The sequence below is a fragment of the Rhinopithecus roxellana genome, chromosome 3 (genome assembly GCF_007565055.1).
Source record: "Rhinopithecus roxellana isolate Shanxi Qingling chromosome 3, ASM756505v1, whole genome shotgun sequence".
In the NCBI taxonomy this organism is placed as follows: Eukaryota; Metazoa; Chordata; class Mammalia; order Primates; family Cercopithecidae; genus Rhinopithecus; species Rhinopithecus roxellana.
In genome coordinates this window covers 37,961,565-37,988,658 of record NC_044551.1, presented here as the reverse complement: position 1 = coordinate 37,988,658, position 27,094 = coordinate 37,961,565, and the positions used below count along the sequence as shown (strand labels likewise).

The window sequence follows — 27,094 nt, the reverse complement described above, 5'->3', positions numbered from 1 at the left end:
GGAGGGATTTCTAGGGTCTTTCCCTCAGGAATTAGTTGTAGGAATAATTGGGCCAGTGGAGTGCAGGAGATATATCCAGCGCAGCCGGTGGACTCCTAGAAAAAGTGACCTAGATCAAGCAGCTGGTGGATTGAGGACTATTGTAGGGACCCCCTGCCACCTACTGACTTACAGCTGAACCCACATTCCCAGCAGCTTCAGCCTGGGGGCTGGGAGAGGGGGCAGAGAGAGCTCAGAAAGGTGGGGGAGGGTAAAGAGGACTGCCAGGTTGCCCCTTCCAGGACCAAGCGCCACGTGTCACCTCCCGCCCCCCCCCCCCCCCCCAACCTTTCTTCACACACAGAAAGGAGGATAAGGTGAGGACGGAAGGCAGGGGGAATAAGTAGGAAGGTCGGCTGTGGAACTCCAAGCTGGCTCGGTGGGTATTAGCATAGAGCTTACTGCCTGTGTGAGTGTGAGGGGGAGAGCGAGAGAGAGCAAGGGAGGGAGAGAGAGGCAGGCTGCGAGGGGAGAGGAGAAGGAGAGGGGGAGCCAGCGCTCCAGCTAGCATGAGGACGGGCTTCTCTTCCCGTGCTCAGTTAATCTGGCTGTCAGTTGGTGTTAACGCTGCAGTTTAAGTGCTCCGATTCCAAGGGAAACAGACAAACCTCACTGAAGGAAGGAAGGAAGCAAGCAAGGAAGGAACAGCAGGAGGAAAAGAACAGGCAGAACAGCGAGAAGAATAAAGGGAAAGGGGGGAGAAACACCAAATCTATGATTGGACCTGGGCTTCTTTTTCGCCAATGCAAAAAGGAATATGCAGCACATTTTTGCCTTCTTCTGCACCGGTTTCCTAGGCGCGGTAGTAGGTGCCAATTTCCCCAACAATATCCAGATCGGTGAGTGAGGGGGCAGCCTGGGGAGGGACTTTCTGGGTCTGGCCAGGGATTTTCTGGGGCATAGGGGTTGTGTACCCCCTCCCCGATACTGACTGTTGTGCTTGGCTCCCTAAAGCTGTGCTGCAGTAACAGAAGGGAGACTTGGGCTGACAGCCAGAGGAGGGGGCTTCTCCTGATAGGATGAGGGCAGAGGGGAAGTGTTCGCACATACACACATCCCACTCGCACTCCAGGCAAGAGCATGTGAAATGGAGGAACTATCGCTTTGGAGGAAAAAAAAATCAGGCTGAAAGGGGTGGTGGGTGTTTAAGGAGTTAACTGTATTGCTTGGTAGATGGTGCTTGATTCCATTTTTAATGTAAGTATGTATGGTGTGTGTGTTTTCACGTGTGTGATTATATATTACATATGCACATATATATGTAATTGAAGGAGGCAGTGCTTTCTCTGCTAGGAGACAGAAAAGAGACCCTCTAGAAGAAGGAGTGAGGGGTGCTGGGTATATTGCAGCCACTGAAATAATGCCAGAAGGCCCCCACTCCAAGGCGGGTAGGCTCCCTCTCCTGCTCTGGACTCCTCCAGCTGCCTTCCCTTTGCTGTCTGCCATGCTGCGCTGGTGGTCTCCACTCCCCCAATCCTGGAACTTCCTAGCCTGCCTTTTCTCCATTCCTTCCTCAACCCCTCCTCTTAGATTTCCTGTCCACAGAGGTCTACCTTTTACACACACAAGCACACACACGTACGTACACATGCTCCTTTCTCCTCCTGTTGGCTGTCCGTTATCCTTGTTACTGGGCTCCATCCTCTCAACTTAGAGGCAGGTTGCAACATGCTGCATGCTTTTCTTGTTCCCCATTTCCCCTTCTTAGTTGTTGCACTTCTGAAAGGCCCCGCCACCCTCCCTGTATTTCTGAGGGAACTGACAGATATTGCTACTCCTGATAATCATGAGGGAAAGCAAAACAAACAGGAGCAATAATGTCAACCACAAAGCATGTCCACAAGGGCTTGGGGCTTCCGTGTGACCAGGATTTCAGTGTCGTTTGTGTCCCGGAATGAAGCAAGCTGCTGTGTTTGGAAGCATCTTTGTTGGTTTGGTTTCTAGTCTCTCTTCCCTGGTAGGGAGATAGCTCCACTAGGGAAAGTTCGCATTGCTGGGAGTTTGTGCTCTTTTGTGAGTGTGTGTTTGAGGGGGGACGTGGTGCAATTGATATTTTGTCAGGCATATGTGTGCTGCAGTACCCATCTCTTTCGGCCTCTCCAACTAGCTGGCGACTTGGAGTGGTCATGGAGTAACTTGCTTTGTTTCCTGACACCTGTTAAGCTACATCCTGAAGTGTGTATGTATCTGTGTGCTAGTGCCTTACACACAAAACTTCCTGCCTTCACGGGAGACATTTCCCTTGTAGCCCAGCCTGTAGCCTTCTACTCCCCAACCTCCCACCCCTTCTCTTTCATTCATTGCAGAGGAGTAGAAAGGGGACAGGGAAGTGTTTGGGGTGTGGTCATCTGGGGGGAAGGGGGAGCATCAGAATCAATAATTTTTTTGTTGTTTTCATTCTTTAAAATGGGGGCACATGTACGTGTGGAAATCACTGGCTCTTACATGTGGCATTGTTTACATTTGTGCTTATATACTACCTATCCTTTGTGGATTGGATGTGTTTGTCTAGTGTATTTGTGTATATAGCAACTGGTATAAATGCATGAGAATGTTTTGTGTATGTGCTGTTTTCTTATGTATCTCTGCAGATTTTTAAAATTATATTTAGCCCTACCTTGGTTGTTTAACTGATAAAACCATTGCTACTGTTTTCAAAAACAGAGATTGAAGCATTAAATTGTAGAACAGAATGCTGAAAATATCACCGCCATCAGGTAGTACTTGATTCTATTCGTGTGATCTGTAACAAAAGGCTTGCAATCCATTTATTGTTTTTTAAAAACAAACACATACCCACTCTACAAGAAGTTAGAAGTGCATTGTGTTTGGACTGTGATTACTGTCAGATCTGAGATAAACTTCTATGTAAACATCATTATAGTTCAGTCTCTAGAAATGGCTGATTTTAATTCACAGAAATGTAATTGATTTACATGTTGACAGTAAATACAAAGGTAAGCCATGAACTCTTGTTTCTTGGAACAGGCACCCTATCAGGCACCTTTGCTATACCTTTTACTAGAATAGAATGCTTGTATCCTCTTGAGATTCTAAGATCCCACATCTTTGAAGCACAAGGTTCCACCATGCAAACACACAATGGCAATCCCTTATGTAACAAGTCATTTCTAGGTAACTGGGATCATGAGTGGTGAAAGAAGAAGCAAAACATTGTTTGCAGAAAAACAAGTGTTTTTAGAGAAAATGAATAATAAACCTTAGGGGCAATAGAATAGTTAGATTGCATGCAGGTCTTGCTAGGCCAAAGACTGAGAAGTGTCCAAGCAAATAGTTATAGTAGTGGAGAATCCCACAGGGTCCCAGAGCTAGATTTCAATCACCTTGCAGCATTGATTAGTACCTACTTCCCATAAGGCTCTCTGGTAAGAGATGGGGCTGATATAAGACAAATTAGACATGACAAGAGGGTGAGGGGGCTTATGCGTATGTTTATATAAGAGAATAGCAGTTCCTAGGTGGTTTGCACAAGGGAGAAAGAAGAGAAATGGCACAAGTCTCCTGTTTTCTCTGACTTTAGCTGAGTTTAGGGGTACACAATCAAATGTCTGAGCAAAGTAATAGGTATTAGAGGCCCTTGTCACAAAAAAGCTCATCTGTAGGAGCTTAAGTATCAGCATCCAGTTAAGTCTATTTGAACTCTCATCTGTACCACTCAAGGCTACAGCTAGTGAGTTTGGCATGGGGAGAAGAAAAGGACTCATCTGGGGTGAGTCGTGAGGAACTAAAACCTATCTCTAGCCCTATACCATGTTGCATTTTCTTTTCTCCTAGGGGGATTATTTCCAAACCAGCAGTCACAGGAACATGCTGCTTTTAGATTTGCTTTGTCGCAACTCACAGAGCCCCCGAAGCTGCTCCCCCAGATTGATATTGTGAACATCAGCGACAGCTTTGAGATGACCTATAGATGTAAGTAATTGTTTCTATTTCTGAGATGTCTTTCTGCGCTAGACCAATGAAAGGAGGGCCTGTGGGTAGCTGGTGGTGTTGCAAAAATGACTTCAGTTGCCATTCGTCTTCATAAGAGAAAGCCCTCCAAGAAAAATGTCTAGAGGCTTCTGAGTGATTCCAGCAGTTGGCATTTTAGCCCCTGCAATGCTTCATGGAATGGATTTGCTTTTTCACTGTCAGCTAACTTTAAATGCCAGCACGACGGGTGCCTGGGTTGACTGCATCTTCCCTACCTTGCAGAGGTTTTCTGGTCCAGCTGAGAGAGTTTTGCACATAAGAAACTTCTGAGAGACATAGAATTAAGGGTCCTGAGTTTGTGAAAATGTGATTTAAAATGCTCAAGGCATTTCCTATCCACAAGTTAAATGGACAGAATGTAGCTTGATAAGAAAAAATAGTTGAGAAGTTGTATACATCTGGTTCTTCATTTTCGGAAGTGACCAATAATTATTAAAACTTGGCACCTTGGTCATTTTTAAAATGGCTTGAGGAGATTGGTTGTTTAAGACACAGTTTGTAGGATGGTCATTGAGCATCAAACAGAACAAAGGTAGCCTCAAGAAGCAGGAGGGATAGATAAATCTCTGACAACTGAATTGAATGCATTGTAAAATGTGAGCAACAAACACCATTCTGAGTTTTCCTGGCAACTAGGAATGAAAAGGAAGCCTGTGCTCACATGATTGGCATTTTATGACAGATGAAAGCATAAAAATTAATCAGGAAACACATTTTCCCTTCAGGGATTAAGCTCAAGTAAAAATTTATGGCAGGGAAGTGTGAGCTGAATTCACAAGAACAATTTGAGACCCCAAACTGGATTGAATTGGCACTATAGTCTTGCTGTGTCACTGTTGACTTGGTGACTTCTGCTGAGCTGTCTATGATGGAAGGCATGGACCATATTTCCTTTGTGTCTTTCTCATAGTCCCACTGTTGAGTTCCCAGTGATTCGAATAGGCTATGCTTTGAATTCTCAAAATGAAAAGTCAGAATTCTTTCTATCCCTAAGACCACTCCTAAAATAATGTTGATACAAATTCCAAGAACTATAATTATAGCAGATTTCATTTATTGAGAACTTCCTGTGCATCAGAACCATGATAAATACTTTATAGTCATTTATAGTCACATTCATTACCATGTATTAAGCATTGACTACAGCCCATGTAATGCACTAATTGCTTTTCATGTGTTAGCTCATTTAATCCTCACAGGAGCTTTGCAGAGTACTAGACATTATCTTCCTTTTATAGATGAGAAAACTGAGGCTACAACAGGTTATATAACTTGCCCGAGGTTACTCAGGAAGCAAATGGTGGTTTTGAGACCCGAAGGCCCATGTTCCTGGATACTGTGACAGATACACTGATTCTTATGGTAACCTAATCAACTAGTGGGATTACCCAAGAAATGAAAGGGAGTTTTCAGGGTCTTGTAAGGCAGAGGTCTAATAAAGCACCTAAGGAGAAAAACTTGCAGTGTTTCAAACTGTAGCTGTGATTTGCACAGGACTGGTCCATTGAATAAATAAAATAGCAATTCTTCATTTTGGCGATGCTGAGGTTGAAAATCTTGTCTACTGCGTTACTCACTACCCTTAAAAAAAGAGCTGAAGTTTAAATGCTGAATTGTAGTTTTATGAACCCATCTTTCTGGGAATCTAGAATAATACTGAGTAGCTATTTTGCTGTCAGATAACCTTCCTTTTTTTTTTTAATATGGCTTTGATTAGGGTCTTTGGAAGGGGCATTTGGGTGTGGGCATCAGTGTATCTGTAAACGTTTGCATGCATATACATGTGCTAATTTATTTCCTGGAGCAGGGCTCCATAGCTTTTGTCATACTTTACAGCTTTTGCATTACTTGCTTAGAGAATCAAGAATAAATAGCTGGTGTGTGTATTCACACATGCTGCTGAGAAATGTCTACAGCAGGTCTTGGTTGAAAGAGATGTGAACTGCTCTCCTAGTGTCAAGATGTTGACTGGTACAGCAAGGTAATAAAAGGCAAAAGTAGGAGAAAAGGTTCTAAGGCAAAAGGTGGTGCTTCTGTCTTTTTATCTCAGCAACCTAAGACTTGCTCTCTAATAGGTTTAATGACTGTTTATTAGGAAGGCGGAAATATGATACAGACAATGTTGTTCATTTTGGTCAATGAACCTGGAGTGGATGAATCTGAGTTCTTGAACTTGATGCTGCCATCCATATACTAGTGTACAGGTTTCCATGAATTCCTGTCTTGTTCATTTAGTTAATTCTTTAAATGTTTCTTCAAAGGTATAAACTGAAAAAGATATTGGAAATACAGATGATAAAATGCCCTTGCTTTCAGGTAGCTTACAGTCTAGTGGGAAACATTGTTATGGGGATTATCTGCGAAGCAATAATCTTATTTTGTGCTTTGACTTTGTGTTTCTTTTCTTTAGCTCCCAGATCCCAAAGGGGGTACTGGGCAATTTAGGTGGAGATGGTAGACTGGCTGGAGGAACCTCTCTTAATTTTCATGTGAGGCTAAGAACACTTTAGGGCTATGTTCGCTGTGGCCCACTGGTTTGGGAAAATTTTACATCTGTCCCAGTTTGAATTGAGCAGAAAATGTCAGTGGGAGCACAGCGGTTTTAGGAAGAATACACTCATTACTGATACATGGAAAATAATAAAAGCATCTTATTCAGACTTAATTTTCTGTGCTGTGCTTTTTTCAAATCTGAATTAGTAGTTGCCTTAAATTAACTGCCCCATCAGTCTTAGATCTAGAAAATGACCTAATATTATTTGTTTTATTCATAGTTTTTGCTGTCATTTGATTTTTTCCTTTGCATTTTGCTATTCATTATCCCTCCACCAGAGGGTGGAGAAGGGAAGGGAGAGGAAGTGTAATGGGAACTGTTCATGCTAGACATGTTAGCAGCCAGGGGACTGAAAATGAGAAGAGGTGGTTGTATGGTAGGGAAGGTAGGGAAGATAGAAGAGGACTACAGCTACTGCTACTGGCCAAGGTGAGAGTTTGGTGCCTTCTTTGTGTTCAATCTGTCTTGCTTCCCTTGTCTGCCATTATTAAAGAGTAAAGCCATTGAATCAGCAACCCAATGCCTTGGGATCTCCTCTAAGCACTCTTCCAAGCTTTCAGGGATAGGATTTGGGGAGATTGTGCATAGAGAAGATATTTACTGATCAGCTACCCAGATTATCTTGGTGCCTTTGTGGTAAGTGTAAATAAAGGAGTAAATGAAATGCTGATTGAGATTATTACCATTAGAGGTCTGAGTAGCATAGTTGCAGCTTAATTCTTACCTTTTAATTTATTCATCTATTTATTCATTCATTTGTTCAGCAAATACATACTGAATGCCTACTTCACGCCAAACACTGGGACAGATGCTAGGAATATAAGGGCCAGGAAAGAAGGCACGGCCTCTTTCCTTGTAGAGCTAGCAGTTTAGCCCAGAGGTTCACAAACTTTAGTGCACATAAAATTCACTCAGGGAACTTGTTTAAAGCAAGACTTATGATGAACTTTCTACTTCCTGAATCAGGATATTCAAGAGTAGGCCCTGGAGGAATTCTATAGCAGTTATTATGGAATCATACTTTAAGAAACTCTTTAATCTAAAAAGTCTTCCATCTCTTTAGTAAGCATTTTTGAGCCCTCAACCAAACCTAGGCATGATATAAAGTGCTACAAATGCAGACAACAGTAAGTTGCATTCCCTGCCCTGGAGTACTTTATCCATAGTAAGACTTTTTTTGTCTTGAACAGAGAAAATTAAAATGTAATGTTGCAAGTGCTATAGCAGCAATTTGTATGGAGTATTAAAGATGCCTTGAAGAGTAGAGTTGGTCTCTAGGAGGTGGTGATTTAATTGTGCCTCAAGGATAAATAGGGTTATCTATCTGCAGAAGGGGTCACTAAATATAGCCATCCACAAGCCAGTTCCAGCACAGAGACTGAGTTCTGGGCCCACACACTGTGTACAAACCATGGAATTTCACATTAAAACTTGGACATCTTGTCTTGACTAATATTTTAAAATATTAAAATATCTGGCAACACTAGGGCCCAGGTCTATGTAGCCTCAATTTGCTGAGATGGAACAGAGTAAACCTCATCTAGATGGCCTCTTTCCCAACCAGCCCATTTTTCTCATTTTCTTTACCTGCTGGCTCTGGCAAGCATTGAGTTTGCAAGCCCTGATTGATACCACTGCAATGTTGTCTGTTTTGTGTCTTTATAGGTTAGCTTAACCACCAGAATATAAACTGCTGCCAGAAAGACCACGTATATCTATAGTTTAGTGTTGAGAACACTTGGAAATGCCCCTAATACACATGAATAAATGTCTATAGGAGTCAGGGAATTACAAAGCGTAAAAATGTTCAGAGCCCCAATGACTATAGGTGAAATGTAGCAACTGTAACTACAGTGGGATGCCCTCTGTTATGGACCTACTGGGGAAGCCCAGGGTCTTCCCAACAAGACGTTAGGCACTGGCAACAGACAGATGGCCTTAGCTCTTGCCTAAGAATGGCTCATCAACTTCCGAGTTGCAACACAGATTCATTTTTCTTGACTACACAATGCTTTTTCATATTTGACATATAAATCCAGATTTCTGGCATCTTTAAAAAAAAACTTAGGGCATTAAGCAACCCTGAGCCTACATTCCTGCTCAACTTCTATTGTCTAGAGCTGAGAAGTACTGCTCTTTTTAAATACATAAACTCTCAAGTTAACCAAAGTTTCCCTTACTTCCTGTCTAGTTGCTAGAGTAACCAAATTATGTTGTTTGGGCAGGCCCGTAAGTAGGCCAATCTGCTCACACCTGATTTATATCGTCAGCATTCATCATTTTATTATTTTGTTCTAATAATATCTATTATTTACCCTGTCAAAAAATAATAATAAAAGACACCAAAGAGGTATAACTCCTACTCTCAAAAAATTAGTCTGTATACAGTAATGAAGAGAATGGTGGCTGATGGTGGGATAAACAAGGATTATTTTGAAGACCTACTATGTGCCAAATACTGCATATGTTGTCTTAAGTTTTGTAACAATCTTGAAAGGTTATTATCCCCATTTTGTTGATGATGGCACTGAGACGGAGAGAGGTTGTGTCTTTATATTATGCAAAAAATAAAAACCTAAGCTAGTATTTAAAGCCAGTTTGTGGGGCTCCAAAACTCAATGAGCTTTTTCCCTTTAAATATCTATGAATATGGCCGGGCGCAGTGGCCCATGCTTGTAATTCCAGCACTTTGGGAGGCCAAGGCGGGCAGATCATGAGGTCAGGAGATTGAGACCTTCCTGGCTAATACAGTGAAACCCTGTCTCTACTGAAAATACAAAAACTTAGCCAGTCGTGGTGGCCCACACCTGTAGTCCCAGCTGCTTGGGAAGCTGAAGCAGGAGAATTGCTTGAACTCAGGAGGCAGAGGTTGCAGTGAGCCGAGATCGCGCCACTGCACTCCAGCCTGGCAACAGAATGAGGCTCTGTCTCAAAAAAAGAAAAAAAAAATATATGAATATATGGACAGAGAAAAGTACCATAGCAGTGAAATTGCCCAACAGTAGAAGTGTCACAGTGGAATTTATGATTCAAGCTTAAGAGCTAAGTCTTCCAAGGCAGAAGATATGACTGTGGATGATGAAAACTTCTTGGGGAATGTGGAACTTTAGCAGGCATTAAAGGGTGGAGCAGATTTTGGTTGTGGAGTGGGAGGAGGGTATTTTGAGTGGGTAAAGTCACAATATTCCTCCTCGCCTCCCCTCAACCACTGCTACATATGCTTGTTACCATGTGGTGGAGAGTTGGGAGTTTGCCTCCTGCACCACACTATGTTCTCAGCTCCATGGCAGATGTCTACAGTTCTCTGGTTAATGTTACAGTCTGATGTTGGCTCCTCCATCTTCACCCATGTCCTTACATTAAGGCACACAAGTGTTGACATTTGTCTATGATTGACTCTTGGCTCTTATTATAATATTGATAATCAGCAGCTTTAATGGAGAGAAAAATCCTTGTAAACATTTCTTTCCCTGACTAGTGTGAAGATCCTGCTGGGATGAGTGAGCTTATTGCTCTCCTCTCAGCCACTCAGGATAAAGTGATCATATAGCACATTTGGAAAACTGGTAAGATTCATGAATGTGTTCATTCATTCATCCAAAACCCTTTTATTATCACCTTCTATGGGGATATGCACTGTCACTGCCCCATTCCATACCTTTGCAGACAGCATTAGTTGATTACAGATTTTTTTCCCACTGAATCTAAACATGGCCTCAAATTGGTGACAGCTGATGCAAGAGATAAAATCCATTTTTCATTACAAGGCATTGCACTAGAAATTGAGAAAAATAAAATGCATTAGGCATTGATTTTCCTCTTAAGGGGCTCAGGTTCTTATAAAGGAAATAGGCATAAACCAAATCTGCCTCTCTTTCTCTCTCTCTTTCTGTCTGTCTCTGTCTCCCTCTTACATACACACACACACATACACACACATTCAGAAGAAGGAAGGAAAACCTTTAGTTGGAGGGATTTAGGTTTCATAAAGCAAGGACATTTGAGTTGAATTTGGAAAGATTGATATGATGTAGATGGGAAAATATATATATATTTGCACACACACACACACCTGCCTGTAATGGCAGGTTTGATGTAGTAAATAGTACACTGACTTGAGATTTGAAGATATGGATTCAAATGCTGGACTACCTTCTTGAATCATTTAGGTGTAACCTTGGAGAAACATCCCCTCCCCCAAGCTTATTTATAAAATGAAGTTCATGGTCTCTGAGAGTCCTTCTGGGGCTGCATTTCTATGCTGGCAGCATATGGAAAACGCCAGGGATATATGATTAATTGAAATTCTCTACCTTTGGCTAGCAAGAGGGTCCCTAAACAAGCTAAGAGTCTAAAAGCTCTAGACTTCCCTTCCAACAAGTTGCACATCCAGGGCACATTCTGTATGCAAATGCTGAAGCATTAAGCCTACTTTGGGGCCTCAGATGAATTCATTCAATATTTAACAAATATTTATGGAGTGCTTACTATTGTGAACAAAACTGGAAAGCAGCCCTGTGCTCATGCAGCTCACCAGCTAATAAAGGAGGCTGCCATTAGATGGCACAAGAATGATTGTCTTGTTACAGGTTGTAATAAACAATCTGAAGGAAAGGGCCGTGATTCCATGAAAGCATATACAAAGGAACCAGCTCTGTGCAGGAGGATGAATAGGTGCTTGAGCTGAGGACTGAAGGCTTTGGTGATGCAGTGATGGGAACAAGAGGAGTGTTTGAGAAGCTTCCTGGGCAGAGGCCTGGCCAGGCCTTGTAGACTCTGTTATGGATTTTGATCTTTACCTCTAACACTAAAGAGCCCACGGAAGAGTTTTAAGCAGAGAAGTGCCATGTTTAGGTTTCTGTTTTCTCATCAAAAATCAGATGCTTGATAGTACTTTGCCAAATTCACGTTTCCTGAAGATGTTTGGCTTGTGTTTCAATGACCTTGTTTCTTTACTCCCATCTCCAGTTTGGGATGGAGTCTGGCAGATGGGCAGGAGGATGGGGACAGAGGCCAGGGGAAAAGGAAGCTGATGACTTGGTTTAGGGGTGCATTGTCATTGTATGTGGCTCTGTGTGTGCCCATGGGCATTCCTGGAGATTGGAGGCTGATCCAGTGCAGTGCCTGGAGAACTGGTGAGGCTGTGTGGAGGCAGGGATTCATTCAGAGTCCTCATTTATTTTAACAATAAAGACATACATAGCACTGAAGCTCAGCCTCTGTTCCAACCAGACAACTCAGTGGTGTTCAAATTCACACTGCCATTTCCTTCACTTGAACTTACAAACTGCTCCTTCCATACTGCTCTGTTGAAATTCTGTCCTTCTGGTCAGCTCTAGCTCTTATTTTACCTTCTTTATTAAGCCTTTTTTCTCTTTCATATTCACATGGTCTTCTGCCCCTCAGCCCTTTTTACCATCCCCCTAGCAATGGTCACGCTTATCCCCAGGTTTTACTCAGCTGAACACTTGTCTTACCTGCCCAACTGGACTAAGCAATGTGAGGTCAATGACCTTGTTTACTTTAGCTTCCCATCACAGTCACCACCACAGAATAGTGTTCAGTGATGCTAGATGCATGAATGAATGAATGGCAGTGACAAGACTAAGCCTTAATCATTGCTGCTTAGAGTAATGCTTTTGAAATTATGAGTTTTGAGAGTTCCAACAGGCTGTGCTGTAAATACCTATGGATGGCTGTTGTTGTGTTTCTGCAAAGTTATGGGGGTGAAAACCAGGTGTAAGTCAAATTGAAAGCTCATTTTAGCTCCCACTTGACTATTGTTATGAAGGGTCCTAAATAAGGTATAAGGTTCCATTTTCTAAATAAAGAATTTCCGATTCAAGCCCTGGGTTTGCCATTGATGTATGAGCTTTGTATGCATCTTGTGACTTTGGTGTGTCCCAGCCTGCTGTCCAGAGACCACAGGGGAGCCCAGGGCCATGGGAGGTCCAGGTTGAGGAGGCAGGCAAAACTGGGGCTAATGAGGCAGTTGGAGGCTAATGAAATTGATACCCAATGGTTAGGCGTGTTTCCATGTGTTCGTTGTGTGGAACCTCTAGGATGAAAATGAAGTTTTGAGAATAGCCTTTAGTTTGTCTATAAAAGTAATATATGTATTAAAGAAAGCTACAGGAACAGAGGCAGCAAGCAAAATAAAACGTGTTTAATTATAGTACTAAGGATACATTTTCCATCCTTTTTTTGAACTTAACAATTTAAACATTAATAGATTTATATTACTATCTTATAACATGAATTTTTGCATATTATAACCTTTAGGGTACTTTCATTATTGCACATTCATTTTTTATGGTTTCATAAAAGCCCACTGTACATATGTACCCTAATTTATTTAAGCTGTCTCCTTTTATGGGATATCCAGTTTATTTCCCTTTTTTCTTGAAAACAGTGCTGTGATGATTCTCTCAAAAAATTTTAGCCGGGCGCGGTGGCTCAAGCCTGTAATCCCAGCACTTTGGGAGGCCGAGACGGGCGGATCACGAGGTCAGGAGATCGAGACCATCCTGGCTAACATGGTGAAACCCCGTCTCTACTAAAAATAGAAAAAACTAGCCGGGCGAGGTGGCGGGCGCCTGTAGTCCCAGCTACTCAGGAGGCTGAGGCAGGAGAATGGCGTGAACCCGGGAGGCGGAGCTTGCAGTGAGCCGAGATTGCGCCACTGCACTCCAGTCTGGGCGACAGAGCGAGACTCCGCCTCAAAAAAAAAAAAAAAAAAAAAAAAAAAAAAAAAAAAAAAAAAAAAAAAAAAAATTTTAATCATTTGTACATATTTTGTTATGATTTTAAGGGTACTATAAACCCAGTAGAACACTTTCCTATGAAATTGAATAGAATTTCTAGTATGTGCAGAACTTGAGATAACTTGTTTAATGTGAGTTCTGACATTTACTTGCTGTATAACCTTGAAAAGATTTTATATCCAGTTTAGTTTCCAGACATATAATATGGGGTGCTAATACCTGATTCTCAAAGTTATTAGAAGAGGCAAGTGCCATTATTTGTATGAAAGAGTTTTAAAAGTCAAACATGCTAGGCAAATGCAGGGTAACATAATTAACCAGGCTTCTTGTCTATTAGCATAAATGCACATAAATAAAATGTAGCTAATTAATTTTTAGTGTTTTCCTAGGAAGGTGGTCATTACTCATAAATGAATCTATGTTATGGATAGGGAAAATTGAAATCTTAAGGCTAAGTTTATCCAAGATCTAAATTTATAGCAACACTAAGTCTGAAAGCATTTCTTTTCACTTATGATTCAGTCCATGAAAATGGACTAAATATGTGGATCATAGACTTTCTTTGGCTTAAGAAATTACTGTTTACAGAAATAAGGGGGAAAGCCCATTTGAGCAGTAAGCAGCTGGGACATTTTTGGTGGCAAGTGACAGAAACTCAACTAACTGGATAGTTTTAACTTCAGGTATAGCCAAATTAAGGGATTGATTGATGTCATCAGGACTGAGACATGCCCTCTAGATTTTTTGGCTTAGCTTTTCTCTAAACTGGCTTTGCTCTCAGGCATAGGTGTGTCACATATCAGATCCTACTGCTGGGAGCCTTCACCTGCCCAGCTAAAAGTCCAGGGGAAAGGAAACTTCTCTTTTCTCATCAGTTCCACAAAAATCCTGGACCTGATGTCACTGCATAAAACTTAGGGCACATGCTCATTTCTGGATATAACACAGTGGCCAGGATATTGTATTCTTTTGCTTGACATAGGCCTAGTGAAAGCATCATTTTTAGAGCTTGAGGTAGTGAGAAGGACCAAAGGATTGTGGATTTAAGCCAGCCCACCAAAACTATATGAACATGGGGGAGGAATAATTCCCTCAAAGAGAATCAGGATGCTATTACCAAAAGAATGGAGATTGAATGCTTAATAGGCAAAATAGATACATATATATATTTTTGCCTATTAAGCATATATATATACTATCTATATATAGATGCAAATGTATTTATTGTCTATTGTATGTATTTATTATAAATAAATACATTTACAACACACATATATGTATGTATTTTATATATATTCTATCTACCTATCTCTCTCTATATATATATATGTCCCCTATTGCACAACTTTTCAAAAAAGAAAATTCAGACAGGCTGGGGCTGAACCAATGTAGACAAAGGGTCAACATGCTAAAGCCAGAAGAGCCACCAATGAGACAAGGACATACAAGGGATTCTGGTGGGTAAGGCAAGATCAGAAGCCAGGACAAGCAAAAGGTCTGAAATTCAGGCTTCTGAGTTAATCAAAGCTACAGGGGTCTTTGGTAATCTCTGTCCAGCCAGGAGCAAACCTGTGTTCACAGAACAGTTAGAAAGTGCTAGCCTGGTCTCTCCAGGCCATTCTGACAATATGTTGGGGCTGTCAGCTGTAAACTGTCTGATGATCCTGAGGCACCTATACTCTGTCCCAGTGACCAGGACATTTCCTGCTCTACTCAAACACTCAAGCTATTGTGCACAAACTCTTTTAACAGTCCCAGTTGGAATCTTGGCTGCAAATCTGATGAGCCCACACCACCAGATGGTAGGTTCTCCTAATTGGATCCATCCCCTCTAGTTTTTGGCAGGAATGAAACCTTCCCTATACCTGAAGAGGGGACAGGGAGAGCCAGGATCAAATGAAGGAGGCTTTAACTTCTGTTAAACAAGCAGAGATCTCAAGTTGGCTCCTGTCCAAGGCAAATGGGGCAGTATGGTTCTTTCACATAGGTCATGAATTTACAGGGGACTGATATCCTGACTAACACTGATGAGACACAGGACTGTAATGGTTGAAAAGTGGTTTAGCTACAAAGGTCAACTGATTTGGGGGAAGGTCCATTTGTTTATTCAGTCATTGATATTTGTGGAGCACTGTGGTAGACGAGATTATTGTTTGGCAATTATTTATCTCTCCCTCAAACTCCTTGGGAAAAATATACCTTCCTGCTTTATTAATGTCACATTTGGTCATGTGACATGCTCTGGCAACTTAGATATTAGCAGACGTGTTTCAAGCAGAGATTATGAGAAGAACATTCCCCAGAGAGCCTGCTGGTCTCATAAGAAAGATAAATACAGTAAGTAGAAGTGCCCCAGTCAACCCACAGCCCACAGACTAAAGTTTGAAGCAGAGCTCTCCCAGCTGACCTGAAGATCTGTGAGTATTGTAGGAAATGCTCGATATTATATACCACTGAAATCAGAGATGGGTTGTTTTGCAGCAATAGCTGGCCAATAGAAGCAACCAGTGTGTGTTCCACACTTTGCTAGGCATTGAGGGAACACTGGAAATGACAGACATGGTCCTGGTCTCCATGAAGCACTATTATAGCTAAGAAGATAGACAATAAATACATTTACAAATAAAATATATAGAGAGAGATCATTACTAGGGTCATAAAGAAAATAGGATGTAGTGACATCACCACTATGGTAGAGAAGAACACCTTCTTTGAAGTAGGTGGTCAAAGAAGGCATTTCAAAGGAGGTGACTTTTGAGCTCAGACACAAAAGTTGGAAAAGAGCCAAATGAGAGTAAATTCCCCTGTGGAATGTCAAAACCCAGCCCCATGGGCGACTTGGATTGAGAATCTTCGTCTAGGCAGAGAAGAATGAAGTACCCTGGAATAACCCCTGTAAACTAGGTAAACTAGGTCACTCACTTGTCTTAGGGCAGGTGCTAGCTTCTCTCTACCACATCATATGTGCAAGTCAAGGGCTGGCAGATACACTCGTTGCCAAGACTAGATGGCCTCAGGCATTGGAAGCCACTGAGCATAGCAAGGCAGAGAGGAGGAGGTATGCTAGGGCATTCCTAACAGTGAAGTGATAGAATTGGCTATACTTCTTGGCCTGGCTCCAGAATAGTCAAGAGTTGTTGCTTATTAGGATGGCAAGAAGGGTGTGTGTGTGTGTGTGTGTGTGTGTGTGTGTGTGTTCATGCATATATTCATTCTTTCACAGAGGAGGAAAATGAACTAGATGGCTTCTAGATCCCTTTCCAAGTGTGTGATTATAAAAAGGATTCTGAGATTTAAATTATGTGTGAAGGAAATGTTAAATTGAAGAACTTCATCTTAGCTCTGTGCCAAGCTCCATTTGTTAATTGAGGTGGTTAATTAGAAAGGAATCTCCCGTGAGCGAGCAGGATAAGCTCCAGCATCCCTAACCTATCTGGTAAAGGCTATAGAAGTGTGACACCTACAAGGGAGAGCAAAGAACATCTAATGCAACCCCTCTGTTTAATCTTCACTCCAGACACTGAAAGCAAGAGCGTTGGGGGACAGGAAGCTCACAGCATCCATATGGAATTTAGACTCCAAGTAGTTTATTAGCTTTGGGAAAATTATTTAACTTACACTACACTTACTAGCTCCTCTTCCTTACTCCAAGATCACTCTGAATACTTTAAAATATGGTTGGAGCTGGTGGCTCACACCTGTAATACCAGCACTTTGGGAGGCCAAGGCAGGCAGATAACTTGAGGCCAGGAGTTCAAGATCAGTCTGGCCACCATGGCAAAACCCTGCCTCTACTAAAAAATATAAAAAATAGCTGGCATGGTGGCATACACCTGGAATCCCAGCTACTTGGGAGGCTGAGGCACAAGAATTGCTCAAACATGGGAGGTAGAGGTTGCAGTGAGCCAAGAGCGAGCCACTGCACTCCAGCCTGGGAGACAGAGTGAGACTCCATCTCAAAAAAATAAAATAAATAAATAAATAAAAGATGGTTTCTATTCTGATGTAATGAACCAAGTATTCTAGGGTTATGGAAGAATTTCTCATCAGCAAATCCATCTACTTATGTCTCTGTTTCTTGCAGCCTAGGGCTGATGGAAGTCTTCACACCCCTTCCAAGAACCACCCCCACAACCCTCCACCACCCCCACATACCCCTGCAAGAACGAAGCTTCATGGGGCTATGTTCTCCTTAACACCACCACAGGGGCCCTCTCACACTCTTTCTGCTCCTTTTCTCTCACCAGTGTCTACCCTTTCCCCGGAATCCCAGCCTATACATTCTGAGTTCAACATATCAAAACCAGAGCTTGGCATCTTTCCTGCCAAACCCATTGCTCTTTTCTCACTTTATTTCGGTTCAATCATTCAGCCTTAAAATATGAGTGTCTGGTTTCAACTTCTCCATATAATCAATATTATGTGTTGATTTCGCCACCACTATGACTCTTGAGTCTATCCCCATTTTATTCTTTTCCCACAGGATTGTAGCTTTCGCCTTCTGACTGTTATCTTCATGATATAATCCACTTATAGGTGGTAGATCAATTTATTGAAGACTATTTCTGATCATCAAGCTTCTTGTCTCAAAAAAAAAAATATCAGTAGCTTCCCATCTTATTTTAAATTCAAACTCAGACTAAAATATGAGTGTTTCAATAATGAGTCTCAGCCTGCCTTCCTTTTAAGACTTATCTAAACCCTACACTCTATGTTCCAGCCAAACTAGGCTACCTAGTGTTGCCACAAACATGCCTCTCAGTCTTTCACAGCTTTGGTCATGCCACTGATTCCATCTGGAATAGTCCCCACCACATTGAGCACCCACTCTACTAGACTCTGAAGATACCACAGAAAACAAAACCAGCAAACTCCCTGTACCCTTGGGGTTTACGTCCTGGGAAATGAATACATATAATGATTTCAAATACTAGTTAAATAATACAAACATAGCCAAATAGAGTCGTGGGACAGAGAGTGAGCTATAGTGTTACATTAGATGGGTGGTCAGGGAGGATAGGCATCGCCTGAAGAGATGATATTTTACCTGAGCTTTGTTACAATACATAGAACTTTCTGTGGTATTGGGAGACATTCTATATCTGTGCTGTCTAATATGTAGGCACTAGCAACATCTGCCCCTATTACGTGTTAGAAATGTGGTGAGTATAACTGAGGAACAAAATCTTTCATGTGATTTAATTTTTATTAATTATAATTAATTAAAGAGTCACATGTGGCTAGTGACTGTCATATTAGACAGTGCTAATCTAGATTCTAGAATATTTCAGACAGAAAAAAAAACAGTAAGTACAAAGGCTTTAAAGTGAGAGTGAGCTTGTATATTCAAAGAACAGAAAGAAGGCCAGTGGAGCTAAAGCATGCTGACGAAAGAGACAGGGCATTTTGTAAGTCATGATAAGGAATTGACATAGAGTTTAAATGCAATAAAATCACTAATGGATTTTAAGCTTGGGAGTGCAGTGATCTGATTTAATTTTCAAAAGATTACTGTGGCTCCTCTGTGGAGGAAGGAGAAGTGATAAATTGACATGAAAACAGTATGTGTCAGTCAGTTTTTGCTGCATAACAAATAACATCAAAATCTCAGTGGTTTATAACAAAAGCTTTTTTAAAAAACAATCACACTCTGCAGGTTGCAGGCTGCAGTCTGCAGGTCAACCATGATTCTGGTTACACTGTAGGCTAGGGTATGCTAAACTCCAGGAGGGTTCAGATCTGCCCCATGTGTCTTCGTTTGGGTATTGAGGGTCAAGGGGCAGCAGCTACAAAAAGACCTGCTCTCCTCATGGAGGGGCACAGGAGCACGAGAGGCTAAGATTTATCATGCACGTATATTTAAAACTTCTGCTCATGTCATGTTCTCTAATTTCCATTAGTTCAAGCAAGGTATGCAGCTAAACCTAATGCTCATGGGGCAGAAAATACACTCTGTCTTCTAAAAGGAATTACAAAGTCATATGACAAAAGGCATAAATGTATAATTTTATAACAATATCCAAGGTACCACAGAGGGGCCTGGGGAGGTTCCTACAATAGTCTGGATGACAGATAGTGGTGGCTTGGAAAAGGTGGTAGTAGAAGAGATGAAAGAGGTAAGATTCATAAAGTATTTTGAAGAAAGTATGTACAAGATTTAGTGAGAAAATGAAAGTATAGTATAAAGAAAACAGACCATTTTCCAAGGTGCTTCTCTGATGCTACCACAGCCCTGTGAAGCCGCTTCTCCCTCCCTCAATTGTAGCTGATTTCCTTTTCTCTTATCTCACTGGCTCTCTTTTTTGTGCTGCTTTTATTGGCCCATTTCGACTTTCTACCTTCTGTTCTTGACAGGTTTTATCTATTGTTAAGATGCTGAAGTTTTGAGGGCAAGAGAATAAAATTATTTGTATTTGCAACCCAACTGCCTAGGGAATAGGCTCAATGAATATTTCCAGGGCACTATAATGGTTAAGAACAAGGACTTTGGAGATATCCTCATTTTGGATCTTGTGTAATCTTCATAATTGACTTAACCTCTCAAAGCCTTGGTTTCTTATTTTATAAAGTGTCAGTAATCATACATTACTTTTATAATTGTGCAGATTGAAGGAGATCAACTTGGAAAGTGCTTAGCATAAGGCCTGGCATAGAGTAAGTGCCCGATAAATGAGAGCTATTATTGTTTGTTCAATTTAATTGTTTGTGATGACAAGCTTCTTTGGAATGCCCTCCAGAGTCTTCATCAGAAAATTCAATGCTCTTGTTGAAATGAGGGGCGTAGAGAATAAAAACACTCTGGATGGGATTTTGCAATTTAGTAAGGAGATCTCTAGATCTAAAGTCTCTTTGATCTGAAAATGACAGCAACAACAAAACCCCAAAATAGAGCCACTTTGCTACTTGTTTCCTTTTACCATCTGCCAAGACGGTTCTTTTTAGTTCTCGAGGTCTTGCTTGGAGTCAGTTGCCTTAAAATAATAAAATAAAATTTAAATCTGGTCCGACACTTATTTGGGAGCGAGAAGACAAACTGCTTTAACTAAATATATAGCTAGTTGGTGCTGGAGTGAAATATAGGGCAATGTTGACTAAAGTGTTTTAGGAATGAACTGCTCTGGGAAAGTGAATTTCAGGATAAAACTGAGGATTAATCAGAACCTGCCTTTTTTTTTTTTAACATTTGTAATTGAGACAGTTTCTGAAATGTACTTTTCAAGCTTTCTTGGCTTAGTGAGATGACTTTGTTGATCCTAGTTTAAAGTTGCCTTGATCATAAGTATCCTGTAAATCCAGCAGGCATTGTGAACAGAGATTATCTGAGATTGCAGATGAGAATGGAAAGGTTGGGGGTGAAATAGCTGAAAAAGAGTGCATGAAAGAGGTGAAAAGTTAACATGGTGAGTTTGGACATCTGCAGAAGGGTTTCTCCAGAGCTCTGCAAGATACATTTGGAAAAGTAGGCTGGGTTCAGACTAGAGAAGGCTTTGAAGGTCAAGAATAAGTATTTGAGAGACAAAATAATATGTTTAAGTTGCATCGTTGATATCCCAAAGGTCTTGTTTATAAGCAAATAAAGGATGATTTTATTTAGCAAGTACTAAAATAATCCTCAGCAAAAATAAAGTTACCTGACATCAAATGATGCAGAATATCCACATTTCTACATAATAAACTCTACAGGGTTCATTTTTAAAGTGTTTTAGGAACTCATCTAGTCAATGCTTCCCACTAGAACTCTGATGTTCTGAGGATATTAATAGGTTATTTGGGGAGCATTGGGGGTGATGAGGGAAGGTTGTGTGGTCATAAATTTAGTCATGCTGATTAAGCAAAGTATGAGGGGTGCTGTTTTAGGATTTTGGGGACCCTTTAAATGCTAATGTGTCTTGTTAATTTCTAAAAAGAGGATATAGTATGTATTTTCCAAACTTAGTCCCTCTGTAGCCCCCAGAACAGGTGGGTCCAATTGCTTGGTGGGTAACAGATCAGTGACCACAACCAAGGAGTATTTTAAAAAGGGATTTTATTACTTGCAACAAGTAAGGATGACTGACACTGAGGATAGTTCCCAAAGCAGTGCCTCCCCAAACAAAGGTGAACACAGGGCTTTTATTGACCTGGTTGGCTGAGTCATTGTATGTAGAGGTGAAGTAAAGGCAGTTCAGGTGCAGGCGCAGTCACAGATCATGCTTTTACATACATGGCAGGTATAGGAAATGTTGAATAAGTTCATCTCTGGATGGGGATTTTAGTACATTAATAATGGGAGTTCACCAAAGTTCATCTCCAACTCAGACATCTCAACCAGTTTTTGTTTTTCCTGGGCTGGGCTTCTTCCTGGAATCTTTTTTGAAACAACAAGAACTCAAGGTGCAGTAATTTCTGTGTGTACCCAACAATCTGGGGACCCTGAGTTATAATTCTTTTTGCTGAATTTGTGAATAATGTCTTGTGATGTTTAATCCTGTTTTACATATGGTGAAACTAAGCCCGAGAGAGTACACAGCGATTTATCTGCAGTCAGGTAGCAGCCAGGTCACAATGCTAACAGAGAACTTTTGACCGCCACACAAGACCTCCTTCCACTCTTCCAGGTACCCTGTCAAGTTTTGGAGCCAGTCTTCTAAACAGTTTTACCCAGAACAAGGAATTGCTGGTGATTTCAGAAAGAACTGGCAGACTCGGCGGAGGCACTTGCCAAATTGGCTCAGGCCGGCCTTGCTGCCATGCTTCCTTTCCTTGTTCCTGCAGAGCCAGTTCTAGGTAACCTACCTGCAGATGTCTACCTGAAATAACATCCAGCCTCTATTACATTGCTGTTACACACAAACAAACAAAGCAAATCTGCTGCAAAAAGAGGCAGGTTGAAATAAATTATTTTTAGTGCAACATATAACGTCAATATCAAAAATATGAAAGAGGTAGTTTGCATAAGTAGGCTGAGGAGGGATGCTGAGATTCGGTGGGGAGGGTGACAAGATAAGATGAGGAAAGTTTGCCCTGGCCTGAGGCAGCAACATTAATTTTGCCCCAGGCCTTTAACTGAGAGAACCAAATCTATTTATTACAGAAATTATAAAGAAAGTAGGTGACTGACTCCACTTTACCTTGAGTGATTGGACTTTACACTCAGGTAATAGGAATAGTGCCATATTTATAGAGCATGTTTAGGTGGTTGAGGATATGGAAAACATTTCCAGTAAGGAATGGCTGGAGGCTCTGAGAAGGAAAGACTTAGACTTGGATCTCATCACCAAACTTCTAAACAGACATATTTGGAAAGGTATTGCATTTTCTATGGCTCAAGAGGTCAAAACACAGACAAGTGAGTAGAACATTTGGTTTGGCAGATTTTGACTCAACACGGCAGAGCCCATTCTAAGTGTGTGGACAGGCTAGCAGTGGCGAGGGTTCCCTTTCTCTAGTCTGCAAACCTCCCAATCAACATGGCTGTTAGAAACCTGGTCCTTTTGCAAAATTGCTTTACCACTTCTACCTTGATGACCCAGTGCTTGTGATACCAGTGTTAGAAAGTCATCCATTGCGTTTAAACTTGTGCTCTCCAGCATCCCTTGAACAACAAAGATGAATCCTTCTGACCATAGCTCTAATTCTGTGGGCCGGCACTATGGATTTAACTGTGCCCTCCCAAAATCCATTTGTTAAAGCCCCAACCTCCAGTGTGATGGTAGTGGGTTTAGCTGTGGTCATGAGGATGTCATCCTCATGATGGGATTAATACTCTATAAGAGATACTGGAGTACTTGCTGTTTCTCTTTTTCTGTGCACATGCACCAAAGCAAGGTCATGAGAGCACACAGCAAGATGGCAGCCATTTGCAAGTCAGGAAGAGAACCTCACTATAGTGGCACCATGATCTCACACTTCCAGTTTCCAGAACTGTGAAAAAAGAAATTTTTGTTGTTTAAGTCACCATTCCATAGTATTTGATTTTGGCACCCTGAACTGACTTATACCACTGGTAATTAAGGTGTTTCTTCCATGAAAAATGAAATGATGGTGGATAGGAAGCAAACAGAAGCTTAAGCAAAAGGCCAGAAAGGAGTGCATTTGGGAACCAGCGGGGGTCCTATAGAGACTAGACCTGGGATTTTGACAGTTCTGCTGAGGGCTGGCCCTGTGCCCAGCCTCCTCCCACTTCTCTTCATCTCACTAGACCAAGAAAATATGCACATCTGTTATCCACAAATACTCTGAATTCCCCCGCCAACGCAGATCCTCGGGAAAACCTAACACAAGCAGAACAGTGGAGGAGATGCACAGGGTATTTGGTGTTTCTCAGGAGGAAGGCTTGATTTTTTGACACCCTCTATCTTGGTCTCTTAATTTGTCCTGAGTCAGTGAGCCACAGTGCAGTCCAGAGAAAAAAAATGGAAATAGGACAATTGGGCTTAAGCCTCAGTTTTGTCGCTAATTAACCTGTGATCTTGGGCAACCCACTGATCCTCTGTTTCAGTTTCCCTCCCTGACCCTGAGTACTTTAATAGCCTCCGTTCTCCCATGTATCTCTGTTGAACAGATCATAAAGAGTAGAGATTATGAATCCAGACTTTACTGTCAAATATCACATTAATTCTACATCAGCCACTTTACACCTGTGCAACCTGAGGCAAAATTATGTAATATCTCTATGTTTCCGTTTTTATAGCTGTCAAATGGGGTTAATAACAGTCCCTATTACAAGCAGTCTTTACAGGCATGGAATGAAAAATTGCTTGTTAAATGCTGAGCATAAGGCTTGTTATATTCAGTAAGTATTACCTCTATTTTGGTTCAACACCATTTTGCAGTCTTCCCCAAACATCCTGCTGCAACACACCTCTAAGCCTTGGCTGTGCTGGCCTAAAAAACTTCTAGACACCCTTGATGACCCAAATGAAAATCTTCTGAACCCAAGGAATGCTTTCCTGGCTGTGTAGGTGGTAAGCATCACACTCTCAAGGGAGCAACACTGTGCCTCTCTGCAATCACAATGTGTTTTTTACAAGATTGTCTTTCATTGTCTATGCTTTTGGGGTTATATGCAAGAAATCATTATCCAGACCAATGTCATGTGGTTTTTTCCCCTATGCTTGTCTCTAGTAGTTTTACAATTTCAGGCCTTGCATTTAAGTATTAATTCATTTTGAGTTGATTCTTGTGTAAGTGGTGAGAAAAGGGTCCAATTCAATTCTTCTGCACGTGAATAGCCAGCTTTTCCAGCACCATTTATTGAAGAGATTATTCTTTCCTCCTTGTGTGTTCTTGGCACCTTTGTAGAAAATCAGTTTATCATAGATGTGTAGATTTATTTCTCAGCTGTCTATCCTATTGCATTGGTCTATGTGTCTGCTTTTATGCTACTACCATGCTGTTTTGATTACTATAGCTTTGCAGTATATTTTGAAATCAGATCACGTAATGCCTTCAGCTTTTTTTTTTTTTTTTTTTTTTTTTTTTTTTTTTTTTTTTTTTTTTTTTTGCTTCAAATTGCTTTGGCTGTTTGGGATTTTTTTTTTTTTTTTTTTTTTTTTTTTTTTTTTTTTTTTTTTTTTTGTGTGTGTGTGTGTGGTTCCATACAAATTGTAGGATTTTTTTCTATTTCTGTGAAGAATGATGTTGGAATTTTGATAGAGATTGCATTTAACAAGAAAATAAATAACCCTATTAAAAAGGCGCAAAGGACTTGAATAGACATTTCTCAAAAGAAAGCATGCAATGATGGCCAACAGATATATGAAAAAATGTTCCACATCATTAATCATCAGGGAAATGCAAATTAAAACCACAGAGTGATATCACCTCAGACCTCTTAGAATGGTATTATCAAAATGATGAAAAACAACAAATGCTGGTAAGGGTGTGAAAAGGAAACCCTGTACACTGTTGGAAATAATGTAAATTATTGCCCTTAGTTTACAAAACAGTATGAAAGTTTCTCAAAAAATTAAAACAAGAATTATCATGATTCAACCAATTGAATCATGGTATACATCTAAAGTTCTGGGTATATATCTAAAGAAATTGAAATAAATATGTCAAAGAAATATCTGTACTCCCATGTTCATTGCAGCATTATTTACAATAGTTAAGATATGGAAACAACCTAAATGCCCATCAACAGATGCTAGGATAAAAAAAAAAAAAAGTGGTATTGCTACATAATGAAATACTACTGAGACTTTAAAAAAAAAAGAAAATTCTGTCATATGTGACAACATGAATATAACTAGAGGACATCATGCTAAGTTAAATAATCCAACCACAGAAAGACAAATATTGCATGATCTCACTCATATGTGAAATCTAAAAGCATCAAACTTGTAGAAGTAGAGAATAGAATGGTGGTTGCAGAGGCTGGGGAAATGGGTCATCTGTTGGTCAAAGGGCACAAGGTTTCAGTTAGACAGAAGGCATAAGTTCTGGTGAGCTATTGCACAAGAAATTGCCTATAGTTAATAATATATTGTGTATTTCAAACTTTCTGAAAGAGTGGATTTTAAATGTTCTCATCACAAAGAAATGACAAGTATGTGAGGTTATTAATATGTTAATGAGCCTGATTTGTTCATGCCACAATGTATGCATCTATCAAAAGAGCACACTGTAACCCATAAATAGATATTATTTGTCAATAAAAATAAATTTTTAAAAGGCTATTTTTCTTGCTGAATCCCACATGTCTCCGGGGCTAGGATAAATGTCTTTTTTGACCAGGTTGTGTCCAGCTTAGTCTGGTGTTCAATAAGCATTAAGTGTCTGAAGGGTGATCAATGGACAAACACATGAAGGGTTGTGCAGATTAATAGAAATCTACCATATCTAGGCCAGGAGCAGTGGCTCACACCTGTAATCCCAGCACTTTGGGAGGCTGAGGTGGGTGGATCACGAGGTCAGGAGATTGAGACCATCCTGGCTAACAGAGTGAAACTCCGTCTCTACTAAAAATACAAACATTAGCCGGGCGTGGTGGTGGGTGCCTGTAATCCCAGCTGCTCAGGAGGCTGAGGCAGGAGAATCGCTTGAACTCAGGAGGCAGAGGTTTCAGTGAGCCAAGATTACACCACTGCACTCCAGCCTGGGCAACCGATTGAGACTCTGTCTCAAAAAAATAAAAATAAGAATTCTACGATATCTACTTCTCAGGCATAAATATGATAACTATTTCCTTTAATTTCCCATTGGATAAATAACTGTTTATGAACATCTAGTTGCCAGACCCGTGCTTGGAGTCTCAGGGCTAAAAGAAATGCTCCCCATTTGCTCTATGTGCTAGTCACATCAGTCCCACTTGATCCCCACAGCACGCTTTGGGGGAAGGAGAGTAGCTGATAATCTGATCTTACCAATGAACAAAGGCTCAGGAAAGACTAGATGATCCTAAAACACCACACAGCATTCTAATGTTGTAAAAATACCTGGATTTGAGTCCCCTGTACACTGATGCCTTGTGGTGTGGCCTTGGCTCAGACGCTTCCCTCCTCTGGGATGTGGACTGGCCTCTGAGGTCTCTTTAACCTCTGGAATCATGTGAGCTGGAGCACCTACTGGCTGGGGAAACAAAAGGCTGCTGCTTCCAGATTTCACTTCATGAGGAAGAAACGTGTCTGCACTTTTCCTATCAAAGCACTTGGGCAGCATGGGGGCGTATTGTGATGAGGCTGATGGATCCTCCCTGAACTGGTGCCTCAGCGTTCCCATGCCAACTGAGGGAAAGAAAAGAAAAAATGGAAAAACAAAA

The 27,094-nt window shown here is 41.0% G+C and overlaps 1 protein-coding gene across 10 annotated transcripts in view; it reads left to right on the top strand.

Moving 5' to 3' along the window:
• The first annotated feature begins 430 nt into the window (after positions 1-430).
• Positions 431-27,094, top strand: part of GRIA1 (glutamate ionotropic receptor AMPA type subunit 1) — a 326,518-nt gene continuing 299,854 nt past the window's right edge. For 3 of the 10 annotated variants that reach the window (XR_004056469.1, XM_030927894.1, XM_030927893.1), the window contains exons 1-2: positions 577-878; positions 3,835-3,972. Coding sequence is in view for 8 of the 10 variants with exons in the window: in XM_030927894.1 (XP_030783754.1) it covers positions 797-878; positions 3,835-3,972 (220 nt within the window). In the remaining 2 variants the exon portion in view is untranslated. Of the gene's footprint in view, positions 1,237-2,085; positions 2,219-3,834; positions 3,973-27,094 lie in introns of those variants that run through there. The other 7 variants (XM_030927900.1, XM_030927892.1, XM_030927895.1 and 4 more) reach the window with 5 other exon arrangements.